Here is an 18,692-nt window from a genome sequence, read left to right on the forward strand (position 1 = left end):
ACACAGACAGTTTTCAGTGTGCTCATTTCTGTCACTGGGATACCCAGGATAACCCTAATTAAATTAAACAAGAGCTTGAAGACGACACCAAACAAATACAAACTGCCTTGCTTAAAACTTATTGTGATATGTAGTTTTCCCCTGGTATTCAAATAGCCCCCAACTCCTGTTCTTTAAGAGAAATAATTATAAACATACCTTCATTTCCTCTGAGTCCGGTCACCTGCAGGAAACTGCACTGGTCAGTCCACAGTTCCACACATTATTGGACTGCTCTGCAGGGCAGACACTGCAAATACCTAAGGTGGCTTGGACAGTTATCAGTAGTACTTATGGCATTCACAGGAGCTTTACTTCCAGTCTGCTTTAGTTACCTGACTGTTATCCTACAGGGAAGCAGAACTGCAAGCAGTTCCTGTAAGGGTAATTTATTCTTCAAGCTCAGGTGAGGATTTGTGCCAGGCAGGAATGCTACATTTGGGGGCTGTTGAGATAATTAGTAGCAGAATGTGTATGATTAGGAAATCTTGTGTCACACCTGAAAGCTATTTTAGTCAAAAGGACTAATTCAATTAAAAGGTGATACATTCTGAACTATCCTCTGAAACTGCAACTGAAAACATGAGATTGTCACAGCTGTAACTCTGGCTACAACACTGCTTAAATGAAATACACGCAAATACAATTTAATTCATTAACACAAAACAAACTTAGTAAGCATCTAGAAGTCCTTTCTCCATCCAGCACCTGCACTGAAGGCACTGATACTGAATCAGTAATTACAATGAAAAGAACCACATAACCTCTGAGACTAGGGATCATTTAGATTGTCCAACATAGCAATTATCTATACATGGAGATACACTTCTAAAAATGCCCCCTGCTTTCTTCCACCATTCAGCAAGTTCCCAAGTCAAGGGCTAAAACGTGCAGCATAAGCATCAAATATAAACAGGAGAAAACTCCAGACTGTTATAACTGATTTTTCTAACTTCCAAGCCCATCTACTTTATAAACTGATAAACATTTTTACACTGTACAGACACTGTTACTTGGAAACAGCCTTACTGTGGGAGAGGAAAGGTTTTGTCCCTCTGTATTACCAGATCTGTAGCTTCCTCAACAATGGAGAGTTACTGCTCATTCAGCAGCCACAAGCACCAGAAGTACCCAAGTGTTTAAAATCACATTATCATAGAATGGCCTGGCCTCAAGGATCGCCATGTTCCAATCCTGCTGCACCAGCAGGGCTGCCAGCCCCTATATCAAGTACTAGTTCAGATTGCCCAGCCAACTTCACCTGACAGCCAGAAAGTAATTAATCTTTCTTTTCCCTTCTCATCATCTATCCCTTATCCTTTGACTTGTTAAAGCAGCTCATATTAAAAGAATCAGAAGCAAGTATTTCTGAGCATCTCCTGGCAGGCAACCAGTCTCTTTTCACCAGCAGATCAGACAAAGTATCCAGATGAAAACAGATCGGGCATTCAGACCACCAATGAGCTTTGCTTTTCTGTATGCCACTTCCAAGCTGTGACTAATCAAAGGTTTAGCAAGCTATTCTGCAGTCCCTGTTACGAGACCATTACAGACCATTTATGAGTCACTTACCTGCAGCAGTGTCTTACTTCCTACACTAATGTGTACTACACTGAAATCCCTGGTTCAAGTACTTTTCCAACCTCAAACCACTCTTCAAACAAACAGCTAAAGGAGCTTTAAAAGGGACAATAGTCATGTTCAACCAAATACAATCTAAAGCTACTCGCCCCCCGCCCAGAACAAGGCAGACTCCAGAAAATTGTTTTATAGACACAGTCCAAGTACAAACTTCAACATCTCCACATTAAACGATGCACCATAAAAAGGGCAGCTCTGAGATCCATCAATTGTGTATTTTTCACTTAGGTGGCAAAGAAACTTACAAGGAATTTGTTTATTAACAACTTTCATACACCGCTGTAACAACACAATAAAAATCAGGTGCGCTGACACACAGTACATCACTCATGCAAACAGGTTGTCGTTTTACCAGCACAGGGCACACAGCAGAGATTTACAGAACTGTTACTTTGTCCTGCGTTGTTGGTAACCTTTTGCTTTTTCTTTCTGCATCTGTTTCTGCTCTTGCTGATCTGCTTTAGTACTTCCCAATGCATTTCCCATTCAAGTCTGCAAAGAGAGAAAAAAGTAGTCAAGTGATGTGTAGTCCTGGTACTGCATTTATATGTCTGTAAAAGTAAACCGGGAAAACAATTATGATTCTTTTGTGTCTGACATCTTCTATCCTCTCTTAGGGAACAGAAGCTCCCCAGTTTCTGTGCTTGCCAAAGTATTACTGAAACATGCAAAAACAGACCCAAACAATGGAAGGAACAAGTAGAGCTGTCCCTTTCTATAGCACCGGGAGGCTGAAATCACACCAAATTCTGAACTCGTTGGGGCAGTTCCTCAGCTTGGGCAATTTGCAGCATCTCAGATGTCACTGAACTTTACTCCCAGGACCTTCCCAAGCCTGGGGGAAGGGCAGCGCTCCCTTCTAGCATCTCGCTATTTTCACTCCAGCATAAAAGAGGAAATAAATATAGACACCACTAGAAGAAGGAGGGGGGAAGGGCGGGGAAGTCTTGTCCTGGGGAGGAAAGCCATTTAAGCTCTAATATTAGAGTTCTGGAACTTGAGCATTTCTAGCAATAAACCAAGTGGCTGCTGTTCTGGCTTGTCTTACAGCAGACACATGAAGGGCTACCTAAACAGCATTGCTCTCCCACCCCCTTGCTGCTGTCTCATTTTTCTCAAACTGTTCTGCTGGACACACTAAGTGGGAATGGAAGATGAATGAGTACAAACGTTTGATCCATCCATCGTGTACAAGCAGAGGGTTTCCTAAGGAGAGAAAGTGATAGAAGGAAAAATGGGAGAGGGATACAGCACGTTGATTGCCACGAGGAATCCAAAAACACATGTAACCATCTACATCTGTTCTCAGGACACAAAGACAAGCACATCAGCTGGAAGGCAAGTTCCCAGCCTGCACTCCTGTCTCACCATAGGTTGGAGCTCTGTCCCATCTTCACTGTCCCGTCTCATGCTCCTGTGTTTTTTCCTGTCTGTTAACTTGTTATTCCCATTCACAAACATCTACAAACAGAAAGCAGGGTGAGATTATTTGGGAATCCGAACTATTATTTAAAAAAATAATTATTTTTTAAAAAAAATAAAAATGGAAACAATCACCTTGTAAAGGAAGATAATTAACCTGGGACTATACAAGTAGCTGGATGGCACAGTGATACTGGGAGGGACTGCAGGGGTTGCAGGGGTCGTGAAAGCAGCTGAGGAGAACGAATCAAGAATTCCCACTACTTCTGCCACAGCAACAGGGACTCCTTGTCCATCTGAATCACTCCCTAGCTCTCTGCCCACCACCAGAGAGCCTCCCTTCCACCCCCAGATGTTTATCACCCAACTGAAACACGGATGTCACATGTCAGTGCCTTCATGTGTTGGGAAACTCCAAGTTCAAGGCTATGTGAACAACGTGCTCTTAATTATGCAATGAGGAGGAGTTTGGGTGTGCTGCCCCCAGTTTCTCCATACAAGGCTATACATATTGCCTTCCCTGCTGGGAAGGCTGCTCACCCCTGTGGGAAGTCTTCTTCTCACCCTGGATTCCAGGGCATAGCTAACTACAGGGAATTAAGGCCAGGGTTAAAGAAAAGCTACAAAAAAGTTTGAAAGTGGAGAAAGGAAAGCCTCTGTTAGTTTCATGAAGGAGAATTGGCTTAAGAATTATTCGAGTATTTGGCAAAAGAAAGAGAAGAAGAAGAAAGGTCAAGGCTTCAGAGTTTTCCATTAAGTAAGATATTCCTTTTCAGGACATTGACTTAAGTACTGCTCTGAATCAAGGCCAGAGAACTATCTGCTTTCCTCTGTAGAAAGGGTTAAGCCTATCTTGAGGTTGCCTTTTTGTTCCTTTTTGTTTGTTTTTAAATGAAAAATCTAGGAACATTACGGGAATCTAAGAGCAGCATTAGAAACAAAAACGAACAAAAAAACCCAGTTCTTTTGATGCTTTTCTGTAGAAATCCATCCAGAAGATTCACATCATGTGAGCTGTTCTGGCTGCGGAATTTTTCATGAATCACCAAGATTTTGTCACATGGTTCGTGAAGAAAAAGACAGAACTGCCAAAACAGTATGAAAGGAAAAAAAACTTCTGTCTCTTCTAATATTTTCTTCATATGAAAATAATGCCGCGTTTGTGTGCTCAAATGCTTCAGATACAGTTGTTAACTAAAGCTCTTCATCACTATTAGCTACGTAATAATTCTCTGTGGAAAGCTTGTAATACAACACAGTAATTATCACAGTAAGAGGCAGAACAACCAGGCTGCAGCAGAAGGATGTAATCAAGAGACCCAGTATGGTATTTTGGCTTAAGAGCCTGCACATGGATGAAGCAGAGCAGCTCAAGTTTGAATTAATGTTTGTTCAAAACTACAGCATCCATCAGAAGGCAGCAGACCATAGCCAGCACGGAGAGACCACTGAGAGTTCATTTGCTTATGTTTATGCATTCATCCCTGAGTCCATCCTGACCTAAGGTGTTGGAAAGGAAATAGCATGGGATGAGGGTCAGATTACTAGGCCCTGTAGAAAGACAAACTCCCCAGAAGCTTAGAATCAAGTATCTTTGCTGTCATCACTGGAGTTTACCAGCAGTTCCTGATCCACAAAGTACGGCCTCTCCGCAGATCCATCATTTGTTTCCATATCAATAGCAAAGCAGAGGAACATGGTATCCAGTGTCACTTCAAACACAGACAGAAAGCTGTGGGACATCAGGTAGGCAAAAAATCCAACCAGCAACAGAGGAACTACCCAAGCTTGCAGCTCCCGGTGGTAGTTAAATGCCATCAATCCTCCAAAAACAGTAAAACATACAACGAAAACCTGTAAGGGGCATCGAGAAAGAAATACAGCCTTGTTAATCACATAGTAATATTTTAGGGAAAAATATAACAAACAATTACGAAGAAAAAGAAAAAAGACCTATCAAAACCAATGGTCAAATTGTAGCTGATATTTTAACTGTACATTCCATCTGGAAGATGACTATGCAGGCTCTGGCTTCACATAGTTATCACACTTCGCATTCAATTCAGCATGTCTATTTTGTAGGGCAGAGGCAACTTTTTACTGCATATTTAGCAAAGACTCTGTGCAATAGAAACTGCAAGAGTGGTGCCAAGGACACTGCAATAACACACATGAATAGTAGTAAAGGCTATAAAAAGGATTAAGTTCTTCAAACATTACTTTCACTCCCAAACTCAGCTTTGAGCGTTAACACTGAGTTCAACAAAAACAAATCTTATTTACTTTCGGTATACAGACATGGGATGAGACCCTGATTTTTCACTTCATTCTTTACAGAAGGGCACCTTCTTTACTCCTACCTTTCCTAGAAATACAGTAAAACCTCCAAAACAGCTAACGGATGCAAGTTCAGCAGAACTCTTCGCCAGAATGAAGACAGCATCCTTCGCTGAAGTACAAAAATTGGTCCCATTTATGGCAGTAGTTGCGTACACGTGCTAAAATGAGAGAAGACAACGCAATGAGAGGGGAAAGATGCTTTTAATCTAGGGTTTATTTCGACACAATTAAAAGTCTGAAACATGATTTGGAAACGCTGACTTTAAGAATACAAAGAGTTATTTTGAATAACTTGACAATTTTATTTCAAGTGACTACAGTAACTAAGTTCTAACTTCGAACTGTCTTTCTACATCATTTCCACTGTTAGCAAATGCTGGAACATAAACAGATAGTTTCTAAACCTACCTTTAACCACTTTATTTTAAAACACCTGAGTTCTCTAATCGAATTTTTGTTAATAAACATGACAGGTTCTTTAGTACAGGGAATTTTATAAGGAAAATGGACAAGATGGGGGGTGACCACCTTGGATTATTTTAGCACCTCTTCTGAATAAGAGGACATGTCTGTTCCATTTACAGAAGTCCTCAACGAGGTCTTGAAATAGCATCCAAAATATGAGCTAGGATAAACAGCACTTGAGCCACCTGAAAGGTTAGCTGGACATTGCCAGCATGTTTTCCTTTTCTCTAAGTATTAGAAGGTGGATTATGTCACAAAAGAGCAGTTACAGTCAGTAAGAACCACAGTGTACGGTCATTAAGAAGTGCAGTGTGCATGGGATTATGGCTCTGAAGGAATTTATATACCCTGACATGTACTGAAGTCTTAGATTATTTTTTTGCTTCAGCTGGCAGCAGAAGAAAAATGGTTTGATGAAAGAGAATTACATCGGCCTCCTATAAAACACCTTCTGCTAAAACAAAATATTTCTGCAGGGTCCACTTTTACCCAATAGTCTGTAATGCAGCAAAGCCATACTGAAATTACTGTGCCTTGAAATATTACAGAAAAGAAAGAAATTCAACACAAAGATGTTTTTTATCTTCATTTTGAACATTATCTATTTTATATTTAACAAAGGACTTTTTCCCTCTGATTAGTAAGTCAAACAAAGAGTATATTAAACAGTGACATCCTGTAAACACTACGCGGACGGCAGCTGGTGCCCCCATAGGTGGAAAGAGTGCAAATAAGAAACCATGGATTTTTTTTTATCTACTCCAAGAAAGAAAGAAGAAAGATTCATCTGAGCTCTACAGAAACAACTATCTGCATAACCTTCTGTTTGTACAAGCAAGTCCACTTCTTTCCTAAACACGAAAAATTGCTTTCTACTCTAACTTCCATTTACACTGATGCTGCTCCCCCCCATCGTCTGTCTGCAGCTGTCCCTGCATTTTTCAGGCATGGCCAAACCTATAACACGTTGTGAATTAAGGCTGTTGCAGCACCTCCATTAGCAGGCAGGAAATCAAGACACAAAGTGGAAAAATGGGTTTTGTAGGTTTGTTTCTGTCCCATAAGAACTGAATTTACAAAGCAAATCCTGATGCAGTGAGTGCAGCATGCATTTTGCCAACTGGTTAATCAGAGATTCTGTATTCATTATAAACAGAAAAATAAATAAATTACATTTAAGAAATTAAAAAAGAATGCTAAAAATGCACGTGCACTTGTACAAACACTGCTTCCAAGCTTTAAATAAATAACTGCTTGTTTGCATTCTGGAATTAGGCACTTCGGTATCTGAGGAATGTGCAACGAAAAGAATTTCTGATATTTATTAACTAGAACGGTTATCTTGGAAAAACTGGAAAACAATGCTGGAGACTGAATACCGCCTGCATGGGCATCTGTGATTTACAGACTAGGTTACAAGAACTGGCATTTAAGACAACTGCCACCTCAACAAATCACACAGCTCAATCACTCCCAACACCCAGGCAGGTAGTAAGCCTGCAGTGCAGAAGATACACAGAAATGAAGGAAGTACCAGAAGGGTGCAAAACTAGTCACGGGTATAGATGAAATAAGAACGCTACTGGAAAAAGCTGAAGACTCAGTCAAGTGACCTTTGCCTTTAAGGGAAAAATACATTCCCATTACAAGCTCACAGTTGCACAGCATTAGCAGAAATGATTTGTCATCATAACCCACCAAGAAATAACTAACATGCATCAGCTAGACCCAGTGTTTGCAAATCACTTTGGACTAAGAAGTTTATATATGCCATTTATTTTCAATGTAGGCTGCTCCAAAAGTAATGCATCTTATTTATTTCCAAGAAAATTACAACAAAGAACACAATAACACTACCTGACAGAGCAAATTCTCTGCTACAAAACCCTACTTTTCCACACAATTGCCTCCACTATCCATGTATTTTCACCACTGATGAACAAGAACCTGCATGCCATGATCATAACAATCTGCACCAGTGGAGGTGACCCACTGCCACCACAGCTGAAATGCACCACCCACTGCTTCACTGTGCTCACATCCACTGTGTGGTCTCCACAAATGTTCAGCAAGAGGCAATCAATGTCAATGGGTGCGATTTTTTCCTTATGGAGGAATTCAGTGACACATCTTTGCTTCATACGTGCCCCCATGTCAGACTGCTCCTCTGCTGCCATCTGTCATATGGCAACAAAATGAAATGGAATATTGGTGGGAAGATTCAGCCTTCACTGCTATACCATCAACATCCACCTCTGACATCATAAGCCAACATAACACAGGAGGCATTACTTTCAGAGCAGCCTTTGTATCAGAGACTATGTGCAGCAACCCATTCCTTTGCAAAAAAATGATAGCTGTGAAGTCTGAAGTGGCAGAGCACCATCAGCTAAGAGCCTGCTATCATTATAAACAGACTATTAAAATATGCTGTGTTGTTGCTTTTTATTTTTTTTTCCCCTGCTGTTGTTCTCTTTCCCCAAGCACAAAAGCTTTAATGGAATTGGAAATGTTTGAGAGAAGGGCAGCAGGAATGATCCAAAAGGTATGGAATGTCTTCTGTCTGGGGAAGTACTGAGTACACCAGACTCTGCTGTCTGGAAAAGAGATGACTGAAGGAGGATGCAGTGAGAGGACTACAAAAGCATGAGAAACATGGAGGGGGTAGATGGGATTAGATGCTCATTGTTTCTTCTAACACAGACTAAGTGGAGTGCAGACACCATATAAAGTAGCAGGAACCAAATCTGGTAAAAATGATAGCTCTTCTCACTGCAGTCTGCAAGATGTGAGCTCCTGGCCAGAGGATGCTCTAGCTGCTAGTAATTCCCATGAGCTCAAGGAGAGGTGGAAAGTTCAGAGAAAAGGAATCTCTGAGAGGTTTTAAACACACACAAACTACACTCAGCTTGAGAAGTTCCTAGGCCAGAAACAAATTCAGAAACAGCACTGGGGACAGTAACAACAGGGAAAAACACTTTCTTATCTCTGCACTCCCCACTCCTTGTTGTGGATGGGACACCAAGCTAGGCACAAGTTCAGTGCGGTCCAATACAACTGTCATATAACTAAATTCTGCTTAATGCACTGATGTTTCACAGTGGTAGCCTCTCCTACAGAGACAAGTAAGGTGTGATAGGACTGACAGCACACCATGAATCGGCAAGCGTGGGAGACTATGAGTTAATAGTCTTCATCCTTGAACCAGGAAGTCAGTGCTGTATCATCAACTTTGTGAAGAACCGAAGCCCCTTCTGGCCTGCAGCCTGGGAACTAGACACTGGTTTCTCAGTGTCGGGATGAATAAATAAGGAATGCGAATGTTTACATATTTCCAAATTCCACACTATATTAAAAAAAAAAAAACAACAACAACAAAAAACCAAAAAAACAAAAACTATTTAAAGAATACATCCTTCTATGCTTCACAACACAGAATGTCAAGGGTCTTGGAAAAACTGACCGGCCAGTTTCATGAGAAAGGCTCTGTGGCTTAGACACAGGCCATAAGTTCCCTGATTGTTCAGAATAATTGCTACTTTGTGTAACAGCTGAATTCAGTCTTCCATTCCAGGGCTTTCTTTAATAAAATGAGCTTGGGGAAAGACAGGATTGCCATAGCAACAGAATCCTCTTAAAAAAGGAGACATGCTGGTCTCACATCCCATTTCAGCTTTTTCTGCTCTACTGATATTTTCAGGCTGATCCAATTTCTTGGGGGCTGCCCCAGCTACTACAGCCAGTACAATGCCATGCAGCTCAAGCTGAGCTTTCAGATGTCCTAGCCTTCAATTGTCACAGCTGCCATAGGAATCCCCTCAGAAAACAAAATCTATTGCTAGCAAGTGGCAATGGCATTTCTGTGGCTGCTGCACAAGCCAGTGAGACAGCTGTGGTTCCCAGATGGAGGAAGGAAGTTAAAGCAACACGGGCCTGTGAGACCCCACTGAAGGGATGAAGACATGAAAACCTGTAGTGGACATTCAGCCACTCCAGTCCCTGGTTATTTCAGGTTATCATGCTACATGATTTCCTACACTAAGTGGAAAACTCCCTCTTTAAACTACGTAGGGCTGTTCCCTGTCCCAGCCCTTACATTTGGAACTATTCCAGACCACTGTCTCTCTGGTCCTCAGGATCCTTCTTCCAATTTCCAGACAACATTTACTGATGAACAGTTCACAAGTACTCATTCTTCTGCAGATCTCATCTTGGCTTTTACTCTTCCTCGTGGTTTCTCTTCCTGATGCAATGAGAGACAGCAAATGCTCTTGCTCTTACAGTTTTTGTCAGAGCAGACACAGCAATACATTCAAGTCCCATCTCATGAGATGAGCCTGTCTATATAACCAGCAACTTGTACAGTGGCATTCATCCCTCTTTCTGGTGCCAGTACTTAATCCCACATCTTCCCTAGGACTGAATTTGACACTCCTGCAGCTGTGTTAACTAAAGGCTACTGCCCTAAATATTCTATTCCATCACTTCCCCAGAAAACATAAAGATAACATAGAAAAGGTTACCACTGATTCTTAGGCTAATCACCATCCATAAGAAACCACAGCCTCCTGAACTTTCCCCAACAGTCAAGAAAGCCCAACTTTCCATTATTTGCATTCTACGTTACATTTACAGTTTGGACTTGCTGGAAAACATCTCATCTTTCAACCTTCTTTGTTTTCTACTCTGTCATATACTCCCTCCATAGCTTCTTTCAGTGGGTACAACGAACACAACTTTCTCCTGGGAGGGTGCTCTCTCCTGCAGCACCAAAGCAAGAACAGGTAACTCTCATCCACCTACTTCCCCCAAAAGGACTCTATGGAGAAAGTAAAAACCTGTGGTATTTATCTCCTGTTACCGCATACATGAGGCTTCTAGGGGGAAAACAAACATATTTAAAACAAGATTTCATGAAGACAAATGTTTTAGCCAATTTTAGTCAATATTTTCAAGATGACTGAAAATTCAGCTTAATATCTTAGAGGAAACTTTGCCAGTAATATTAAAATGAGGTATTGTTTTTGGGACGAAGAAAGTATTTGATGGGGTGAGGTACAATGTGTTTGGCAGCGCACAGAAGAATTGTACTTCCATTAGCATGCCTGAAATTTTGGTTTTATCTAGGTCATTTCTCCAGAAGGCACTTAAAAACAACCTCCCGATAAGCTTATATCCAAAGTTGAAGAGACAACCAGCTGCCACAGATGTGTGACCATTAGGCACACGTACTTCTGGTTGTTTGCTTTGATGTTTTGCTTTTATTATTTTTTTTTAATTATTATTTTTTTTTTAAACTAGAGTTTTGCTGGCTTTCAGCATCAGTGCTGGGTCTGAGTTCCAACAAATGCAGGCTGTCACTACTGCTCATCAGTAACAGCTACCGCAGGGCCCGGAAGGCTGCATAGCAAGTAACTGTACTGAAGAAAACAGAGAAACCACATACAGCTCAGCAACTCCTTCAGAAATCTGTGTGCTGTGCTTTGGAACTGCTGCCTGCCAACTGGCTGCAGATGAACCCAAAGCAGACAGAGAAAAGCAGAATTATCCTGAATTAGATATATTGTTGAATACATATAGATACACATATATTCATATATATTCATTGCAACAAGGCTATAAAGAAAAAAAGTGACCACTTTGATGTATCGAACGTTAAGACCTTGCCACAACAATTTAGGGGAGCAGGAGACAGACAGACCTTGCAGCTCCCAAACCACATAAAGAAAACAGTATATTCTTTTTGTGGAAGAGAAGTTTCAGGATCCCAGATTTTACTCGAGATGATTGGATATATTTATCTGGAACATGCTGAAACCATCAGAGCCAGAAGATGAAAAATCTGTGGTAATTCTGACAAGTGTTGGCAAACAGAACTGTCAAGTAAGGATAATGACTTTATATTCACAAAGCACTTTTCATCCAGATAGAACCCAGAGTGCTTTACAATTGTTACTAATGGATTATACACACACATGAATCACTTTGCCCATGACTGAAATGGAACAGCTTAAGGAGTGAACTGTTTAACAGCACATAGCAACCTGACACCACAGTTTAGCACAGGATCCAGTTGCAAATCCAAAAGAAAATTAGGAAGGCAGAATGTAATTACCCACACTGCAATCGGAACAGGACACTGGGTTTACATTACCACTTCTGCAACCACTGCCATTGGAAATATAGCAACAGTCAGCATCCAGCACATCTGTCACAACACAAAGATCACAACAGATACCTCTTCAGCCCTGCTCAAGTTAAACTGCAAGGGAGCAGAACACAACCTTGCTGTGCCTGGACAGGAGTTGTATCAGACTCAACAATTAAAGTTTGTGTTACATCCCACCTGAAAAATGGCACATTGTCCCTCTGACATCATCATAATGTAGCACTTGGTTGATACCACATGGGAAGAAAGAAACACTGTCACCAGTGCTACTTCCCCCAGCACCTGTTTCTCATCTGCAAGTTTCCCAGAGGGGGAACAAGGGGCTCTGTTTAAAGTTGTGAATGGAGGAGCAGAAAGAATTCCAATAATCTAAGCAATCTAACAACAGGTTGAAGAAAATACTGAAGAAGTGAAGAGGAGGGTTCCTCTTTTCCTTAAAACAAAACAACAACACAATGAAAAAAAAACCACCACCAAAAGCCTTTCAAGGTAATTATATGCTTATTATAATGGAGAATATAATAGTGGGATAAAAGGCAAAAGCACAGTAAGGAATACTAATGTACACGCTGAGCTTTGGACCAGCTTTTGTAACAGCTGTTCTAAATCTCTATTATTTCAACCCAAACAAAATCAAAATCAAAACTTAAAAGTATGTTCAAGATGTTAGAAATGTGTACAAGCCATTTCTAAAAGCCCTGAAAGTCCTGCCCTTGAGTCCCTGTTCAACAGCTATGTGAAATTTCAAGCTGTCACTGATCTCAGTGAGAGCTCTTAAGTTCACCCCTCCTGTTAATCAAGCTATATTTTAAGCTTCTTGCAACCACGGTTGTTGGTTTTTTTCCCCCTCTGGAAATAATAACCTTCACTCTTGGTCAATACATACACACACACACACACACACACATACATTTAAACCGGCTTGAATACATTCTTTATAGAAAAAACAAAACCACCAATCACTCTATGAAACACAATAACTTGAGAACCCCTTCATGCTGATAAATTTTCTCTTAAAAAAATCTTTAAAAATGCTCTCACTTTTAGTCTCCCAAATTGCCCAATTTTCAGCACACAGAACACAATTGTCTTTGCCAAAAAGATGTTCAAACAAACAATTTTCTAACAGCAAACACAGTATTATGATTATTATGCTAAAAATCACAACCTGTACAAAAACAGAAATTTGCCTACAATAGATTAGGAAGCAGGAAATCTTTCAAGGGAACAAGAACTACAAAACAGTTTTCCGAAACAAAAGAAAGTACGTTGCAGTAATTAATTCTCCTTGTAACAAACACATATTGCATACAACAGCTGGAGAAAGTAAGTGCTATGATGCTGGCTATCTCTTTGGAAGGCAGGAAGCCAAGGGGAAAGGGTGACTATAAATGGAAAGCCTGGAGTCAAAACGAACTCTGAGATTCCTCACCAACTCAGTGGCCATAAGATCTACCTAAAAATGTAAGTCTGGAAAATTCATCAGCTGGAAGCAGAGATTTTACTGCACAAATACTTACTTAATCTAGGTTGAACTAAGTGAAAAATGTTCTCTCCGCGGTTATCCAAGAGTAGGCATTATTTATGCACCTACTTTAGAATGAGAAATCAGACCCTTTATCAGCATCGTCTTGTTTACTGCACTGCTGTTCTCAGCAGTGAGAACAAAGAAAGCAGCAGACAGGGAGTTACGAATCAGCATGAACATCTGATTCCTTGTCACATTAATAATACCACAGCCACCAGAGATAACAAAAGGGGACCGATAAAAACTGGCTATTTACAATGATGTATATAGAGGTTGGAAAAGTAAACATACACTTGCAGAAAAGGATCAGGAAGGAAAGAGTAGGAATCAAGTGTCTGAAAAACTGCTGCACTTTAGAAATCATCTATTTCCAACAAAAACCCTACTGAACCCCCCCCCCCCCCCCAAAAAAAAACAAAAAAAAAACTGCTAACAAAACGAAGATGTCTTTCAAATACAGAGAATATTATATCATCTGGTTTGTTGTTTTGTTTTTTTTTTTTTCATGTTAGATCGTATTCCCAGGTATGTCAATAACAGAAATCAGCCAAGAGCTCCATTTTTCTTTTCAGTAGAGACTTCTAGGTGAAAAATTCTGCATCCAGTTTAAGGGCACATCTCCAGGTGGGTTTCTTACTTGTTTATTGCTTCCTTCCACCTGGACAAGTCAGTAGTCTCCCTGGCACAACTCAACAAGATGTTATTCTTCTTACCTTCAGAAATAGCAGGTGGGCCTGTGAGGGGTCATCTCAAGCTGTATTGACAAGTTTTCTAAACACCACACTCAGCAACCTCGCATGCCACAAAGCATCAGGGAGCTGCTAAACAACCTCTACCAACACTTGAGGGCTTTGTTGGCTTGTTTAGGTGGCCAGCAGGTAGCTTTGGCTTGCACGCACCGCATGTTGTTTTCATCACGCTGAATGAAGCCAGCACGCACACAGTTCCCAGAACAGGTGTGCAGATGGCTGAGTGACAGAGAGATGACAGAGTGTACCTGGTTAACATATCTTAAGCAACTTTCCTGGCACCACAACCAGCAGAAACAGCACTTCAACAGGCACTTCGCACATGTACTTTCCTGCAATAAAATGAAACATCTGGTTACTGGCCACAGAATTAGACTCAAATAAAACTATCATTTCAGAAAGGCGTGCTTTGCAGGTGACTGACTCTTCCAACAGAGTATTCACTTACACAGCAGATACTTCCTTTTGTATTACAGGACTTGTTTTTAATTCAGACCCTACAGCATTAATGACTGATGAGCTGAGTCTAGGGCTTTTTTTGTTTTGTTTTTTCCTTCCTGTGCATGGAAGATTCCTCTCCAGGAAAGAAAATAAGTGCTGTAAGCAGCTTGATGAGCTAGCAGCTGCACAGAGAAAAAAAAAAGGCAGGCAAGTCAGTAACCCTTACAGTACTCAGCAGTGATTAGCGAGACAGTTTGTTTTCCTTTCGTTTGGTTGATTTAAACTTTTTTGATGTTTATTAAAAAAAAAACAAAACCAAAAACAACCTTCACAGTTCTGAAATGACTGGTAAGCTAATGGACAAATGTAAAAGAAAAAAAAAAAAAAGAGGCAGGATTTATGTGTATGTGTGTTTGTTGAACTGAGCATGCATTATGATTCAGGACAGGAGGAAAAGACTTATATTTCCTAGAACAGGCCATTGATCCACATTACTATCATGCCAAGAACAGAGGAGAAAAGCTCTGTGTCTGTCCTACCCCCCACACCTCCATCATAAGCTCAGAACTGAAACAACAGAGATATCTTGGTAGCCCTGGTAGTATTCCAGCTTTAAATGGCTGTTTTCCTCACCAAAAGGAAATCCAGTTCAGTGATATTTGAGTCTTTTTAACCTTATTTTTTCAGAGACCAGAATGTTCTTCTGTTTTGGAAAGCAGAGATCTTCCAGTTAGAGTATGAAAGTCTCACGTCCCACAGCTACTGTGATAAAACCATGAACCACCCAACATTTTTCCCCACAGACTTCTTGAAAATATTCATAGGATAATTCCTATAAAATGGTGGCTGCACATACTTTAATCCTGCTATGCTTCACCGGAGAGATGATTTTACTACAGCTGTATTAGTTTTGTTAAGCACTGTTTATTAGAAATAGAGCAAAGGACTTTTTGTTATTTGGCTTGAAGACTGCTGTGTAGGAAACACCAGTAAATTTACCTGCAGAGCTTGCAGACCCCTGACTTCTCAGAAAACAGGAACTTTTATTTTGCAAAGGTGACAGACTGGAAGCTCTAGAAGAATGCAGCATCTGTTCTCCACCCTTTAGTACTACTTCTCCTGCTACAGAAAGTGGCCACAGACCATCCTTCCTGCCATGGGAAGGAGCCATGTTAGTTTGTGGTGAATTCTTCTGTGGAACAGGGGCAAGAGCTGGCCTCTTCAGGAACAGTTATCAGTTATGTCATATCCTAGCCGGATTCTTGGTGGTTGGGCCAAAAAGGAGCTTAGAGCACACTGCTACTGACAAAAATAATTTTCTTTGCTAAGTATTTCTTTGACACGTATTCAGATTATATACACTCATAACAAGTCTGCTTCGTCTGCCTCCTCTAGATGCAAACAATGCTGTCTTCTTCCTAGCACAACTCAACTCACCTACCACCTATAAACAAAATCTGTTGTAAATATCCTGTCAAAGCTATACATAATATACTTCAGGGCAAAGACATGCATTCTAGAGAAAAAACAATGACACCTAACACCTATACTTAAAATCGTTGTCTTAATCTTCATCTAATGTCAGAGCTCATAAGAGCTCATAAGAGCTCATTCTCTTTGCCAGATTGAACTGCGCTGGTGTGTTTTAAGCAGAAGGTAAGAGATGCAAAGATGCATGAAAGAGAGGAATTCGTGCAACAGTCACAACCACCAAGATATATTTTTATATGCTGTATATATATTTTTATATGCTGTATACCATGACAAAGATGCCATTTGGAGCCTATAAAAATCCTCAGAATAGCTCCTGCTTCATGTATTTTCTTCTACAAACACATCACAAGGCAGATGAAATCTTTTCTATGAAAGGTATTTTGTAGTAAAGAGCGCAATTCTTACTTACCTTTACTTAAAAAAGAAAAAAAAGAAAAAAAAAAAAGAAAAAAAAATTTAAATAAAGTATTCTATCAGGTCTGGATTTTTCATTTTTTCATTTAGCTGTGATAAAAACATCTATGTACAAAAACTAAACATATATATATTTATTTTTTTTTAATGCAAGTATTTTCTCCTCTTAAAAATATATGAGTTGAGAGAGAAAAAAAGGGAAGCACTTAAAGACTCTCTCCGTGAAGAAAATGGGTAAAATATAAAGTTTAAGTATATTCTTCACATTTCTTTTCCTGAACGTCACCTTTCAACTACTATTTCTATGTGTTGCAGAAATATACTTACCTTTTGCTTTAGGATATTATAAAGGTACAAGAGAACAATCCTTGGTATTCTCAGTATGGTGATTAAAAATGAGCCTTTTACAACAGTTCCTAGATGATAGCAAAGAAGAACTGAGATGGAGGAGAGGATTGGATGACGTGGTGGGCTATTTTTGTTTCTGGAAAGAAAAATAAACAATTCAAAATTGTTTTGGAAACTGTTATTTAAGAAGACACGCATGGTATCATTTCAGTATTTGGAAAAGTAAAAACTTAAGCTGGTACACACTCTCATGCTTAAAACAACTCCAGTTCTCCTACTGACTTCATGTGAACTTCAACCCTAGTCCAAAGGAAAGCAGCCAAGCTTAAAACTTTTATTGGATTACTTTAACTCTTCAGCAATGAATATTTTGACATACTCAGTAATGGAAAAATATCTAGAAAAACCTACTACAGAAAATATCAGAAGTGAACATCTGAGAACATGTCCTCCATCACCTCCCTCCAGTTTTTGTTACTTCTGTTATCCTCCAAAATCTTCTAGTAGACTTTTGTTTCTGCAAGATTTTAGTCTGAAGGAATGAATCTGCTATTTCTGCTTCAGTGGTAAAATTAAAAGCAGAAAAATAAATATGACATGGTCTCTCATGCAATACCAAGAGCTGCTGTTTACTTCCACTGCTGCAATTTGACTGAATTCAGTTTTAAACTTTGTTCCAATCACTAATGCCTTCTTTTTTCCCTTTCCACTGAATAGGTTTTGTTTTAAAATGGAACACGCAAGAAAGAAATTTCACATTGTATGTTTAAAATTATGATTTGGCAGAAAAACCTTGTAATTCCACTGCAATCTAACCTCTATCATTTTTGGGAAATGATGTGTCTCTCATATTTGAAATGGAAAGACAAAATAATAACCTCATACAATTAGCTTATGAATCCCAAATACAAGCTTGATTTTCCTGCTTCCTTTATAAGGTTCAGCATTATGTCAATCATTTACAGAGAACAGTGTGGCACAGCTCTCACGAATTTAAAAGAACAAGAAATGAACTTAAAACCATTCTCCCACTCCTTTTCAAATACTGTAAGTAAAAAGAAAGCTCACAATTCAATTACCACTAGCTAAATAGCTAAAAATATATGTCAGAAGGTTCAAGCAAAGCATTGATTAATAGTCATAAACTACCTTACTGAAAGGCAAATGTATGCAACAGGCCAAACCCTGGAACATTTCCTCAGGCAGCAAAACCAGCAGTTACAATCAGACAGCACAAATCCCGTGTTCATAAGCAACTCCTTCAAAGCTCATTTCCTTGAAAAATGAATAGTTTGCAGGAGAAACTAACGCTAAGAGATGGTGACTTGCTGAAGCTCAAATCTACAAACACACCTTTATTAAATCTCCACATACACTCCTTGAAGATACATCACAGTTTTGCAAGAGCCCTGAATGTATCACTGCAGCTCATTCAGAACACTGACAACTTCACAGCTGAAAGGTTCTGTTTGAATATGTGAATGTACCACATTATTTTAAGTAGGAAATTCCAGCAAAGCAGTTGCTGCTTTTTTTTTTTATTATTATTTTTAGTCTCACCACTAGGGGAACTGCTTGAGGGATACTGGAATGCTCCACTTTGGGTATATATATACATTCTTTTCATTGAAAAAAGTGATCA

At 39.7% G+C, this 18,692-nt stretch overlaps 1 protein-coding gene across 5 annotated transcripts in view; it reads right to left on the reverse strand.

Moving 5' to 3' along the window:
• Positions 1 to 1,921: 1,921 nt before the first annotated feature.
• The window catches only part of SLC44A3 (solute carrier family 44 member 3), a 36,836-nt gene continuing 20,065 nt past the window's right edge, over positions 1,922 to 18,692 (reverse strand). For 4 of the 5 annotated variants that reach the window (XM_015870295.3, XM_085511258.1, XM_085511257.1 and 1 more), the window contains 6 exons: positions 17,030 to 17,186; positions 14,602 to 14,685; positions 5,463 to 5,600; positions 4,720 to 4,956; positions 3,049 to 3,141; positions 1,922 to 2,172 (listed from right to left, as the gene is read on the reverse strand). In XM_015870295.3, the coding sequence (XP_015725781.2) occupies positions 2,167 to 2,172; positions 3,049 to 3,141; positions 4,720 to 4,956; positions 5,463 to 5,600; positions 14,602 to 14,685; positions 17,030 to 17,186 (715 nt within the window). In that variant the 3' untranslated portion in view covers positions 1,922 to 2,166. Of the gene's footprint in view, positions 2,173 to 3,048; positions 3,142 to 4,719; positions 4,957 to 5,462; positions 5,601 to 14,317; positions 14,686 to 17,029; positions 17,187 to 18,692 lie in introns of all 5 variants that reach the window. The other variant, XR_014932730.1, reaches the window with a different exon arrangement.

This window comes from Coturnix japonica, chromosome 11 (genome assembly GCF_054131305.1).
Source record: "Coturnix japonica strain WE chromosome 11, WE-NBRP24, whole genome shotgun sequence".
Lineage (NCBI taxonomy): Eukaryota > Metazoa > Chordata > Aves > Galliformes > Phasianidae > Coturnix > Coturnix japonica.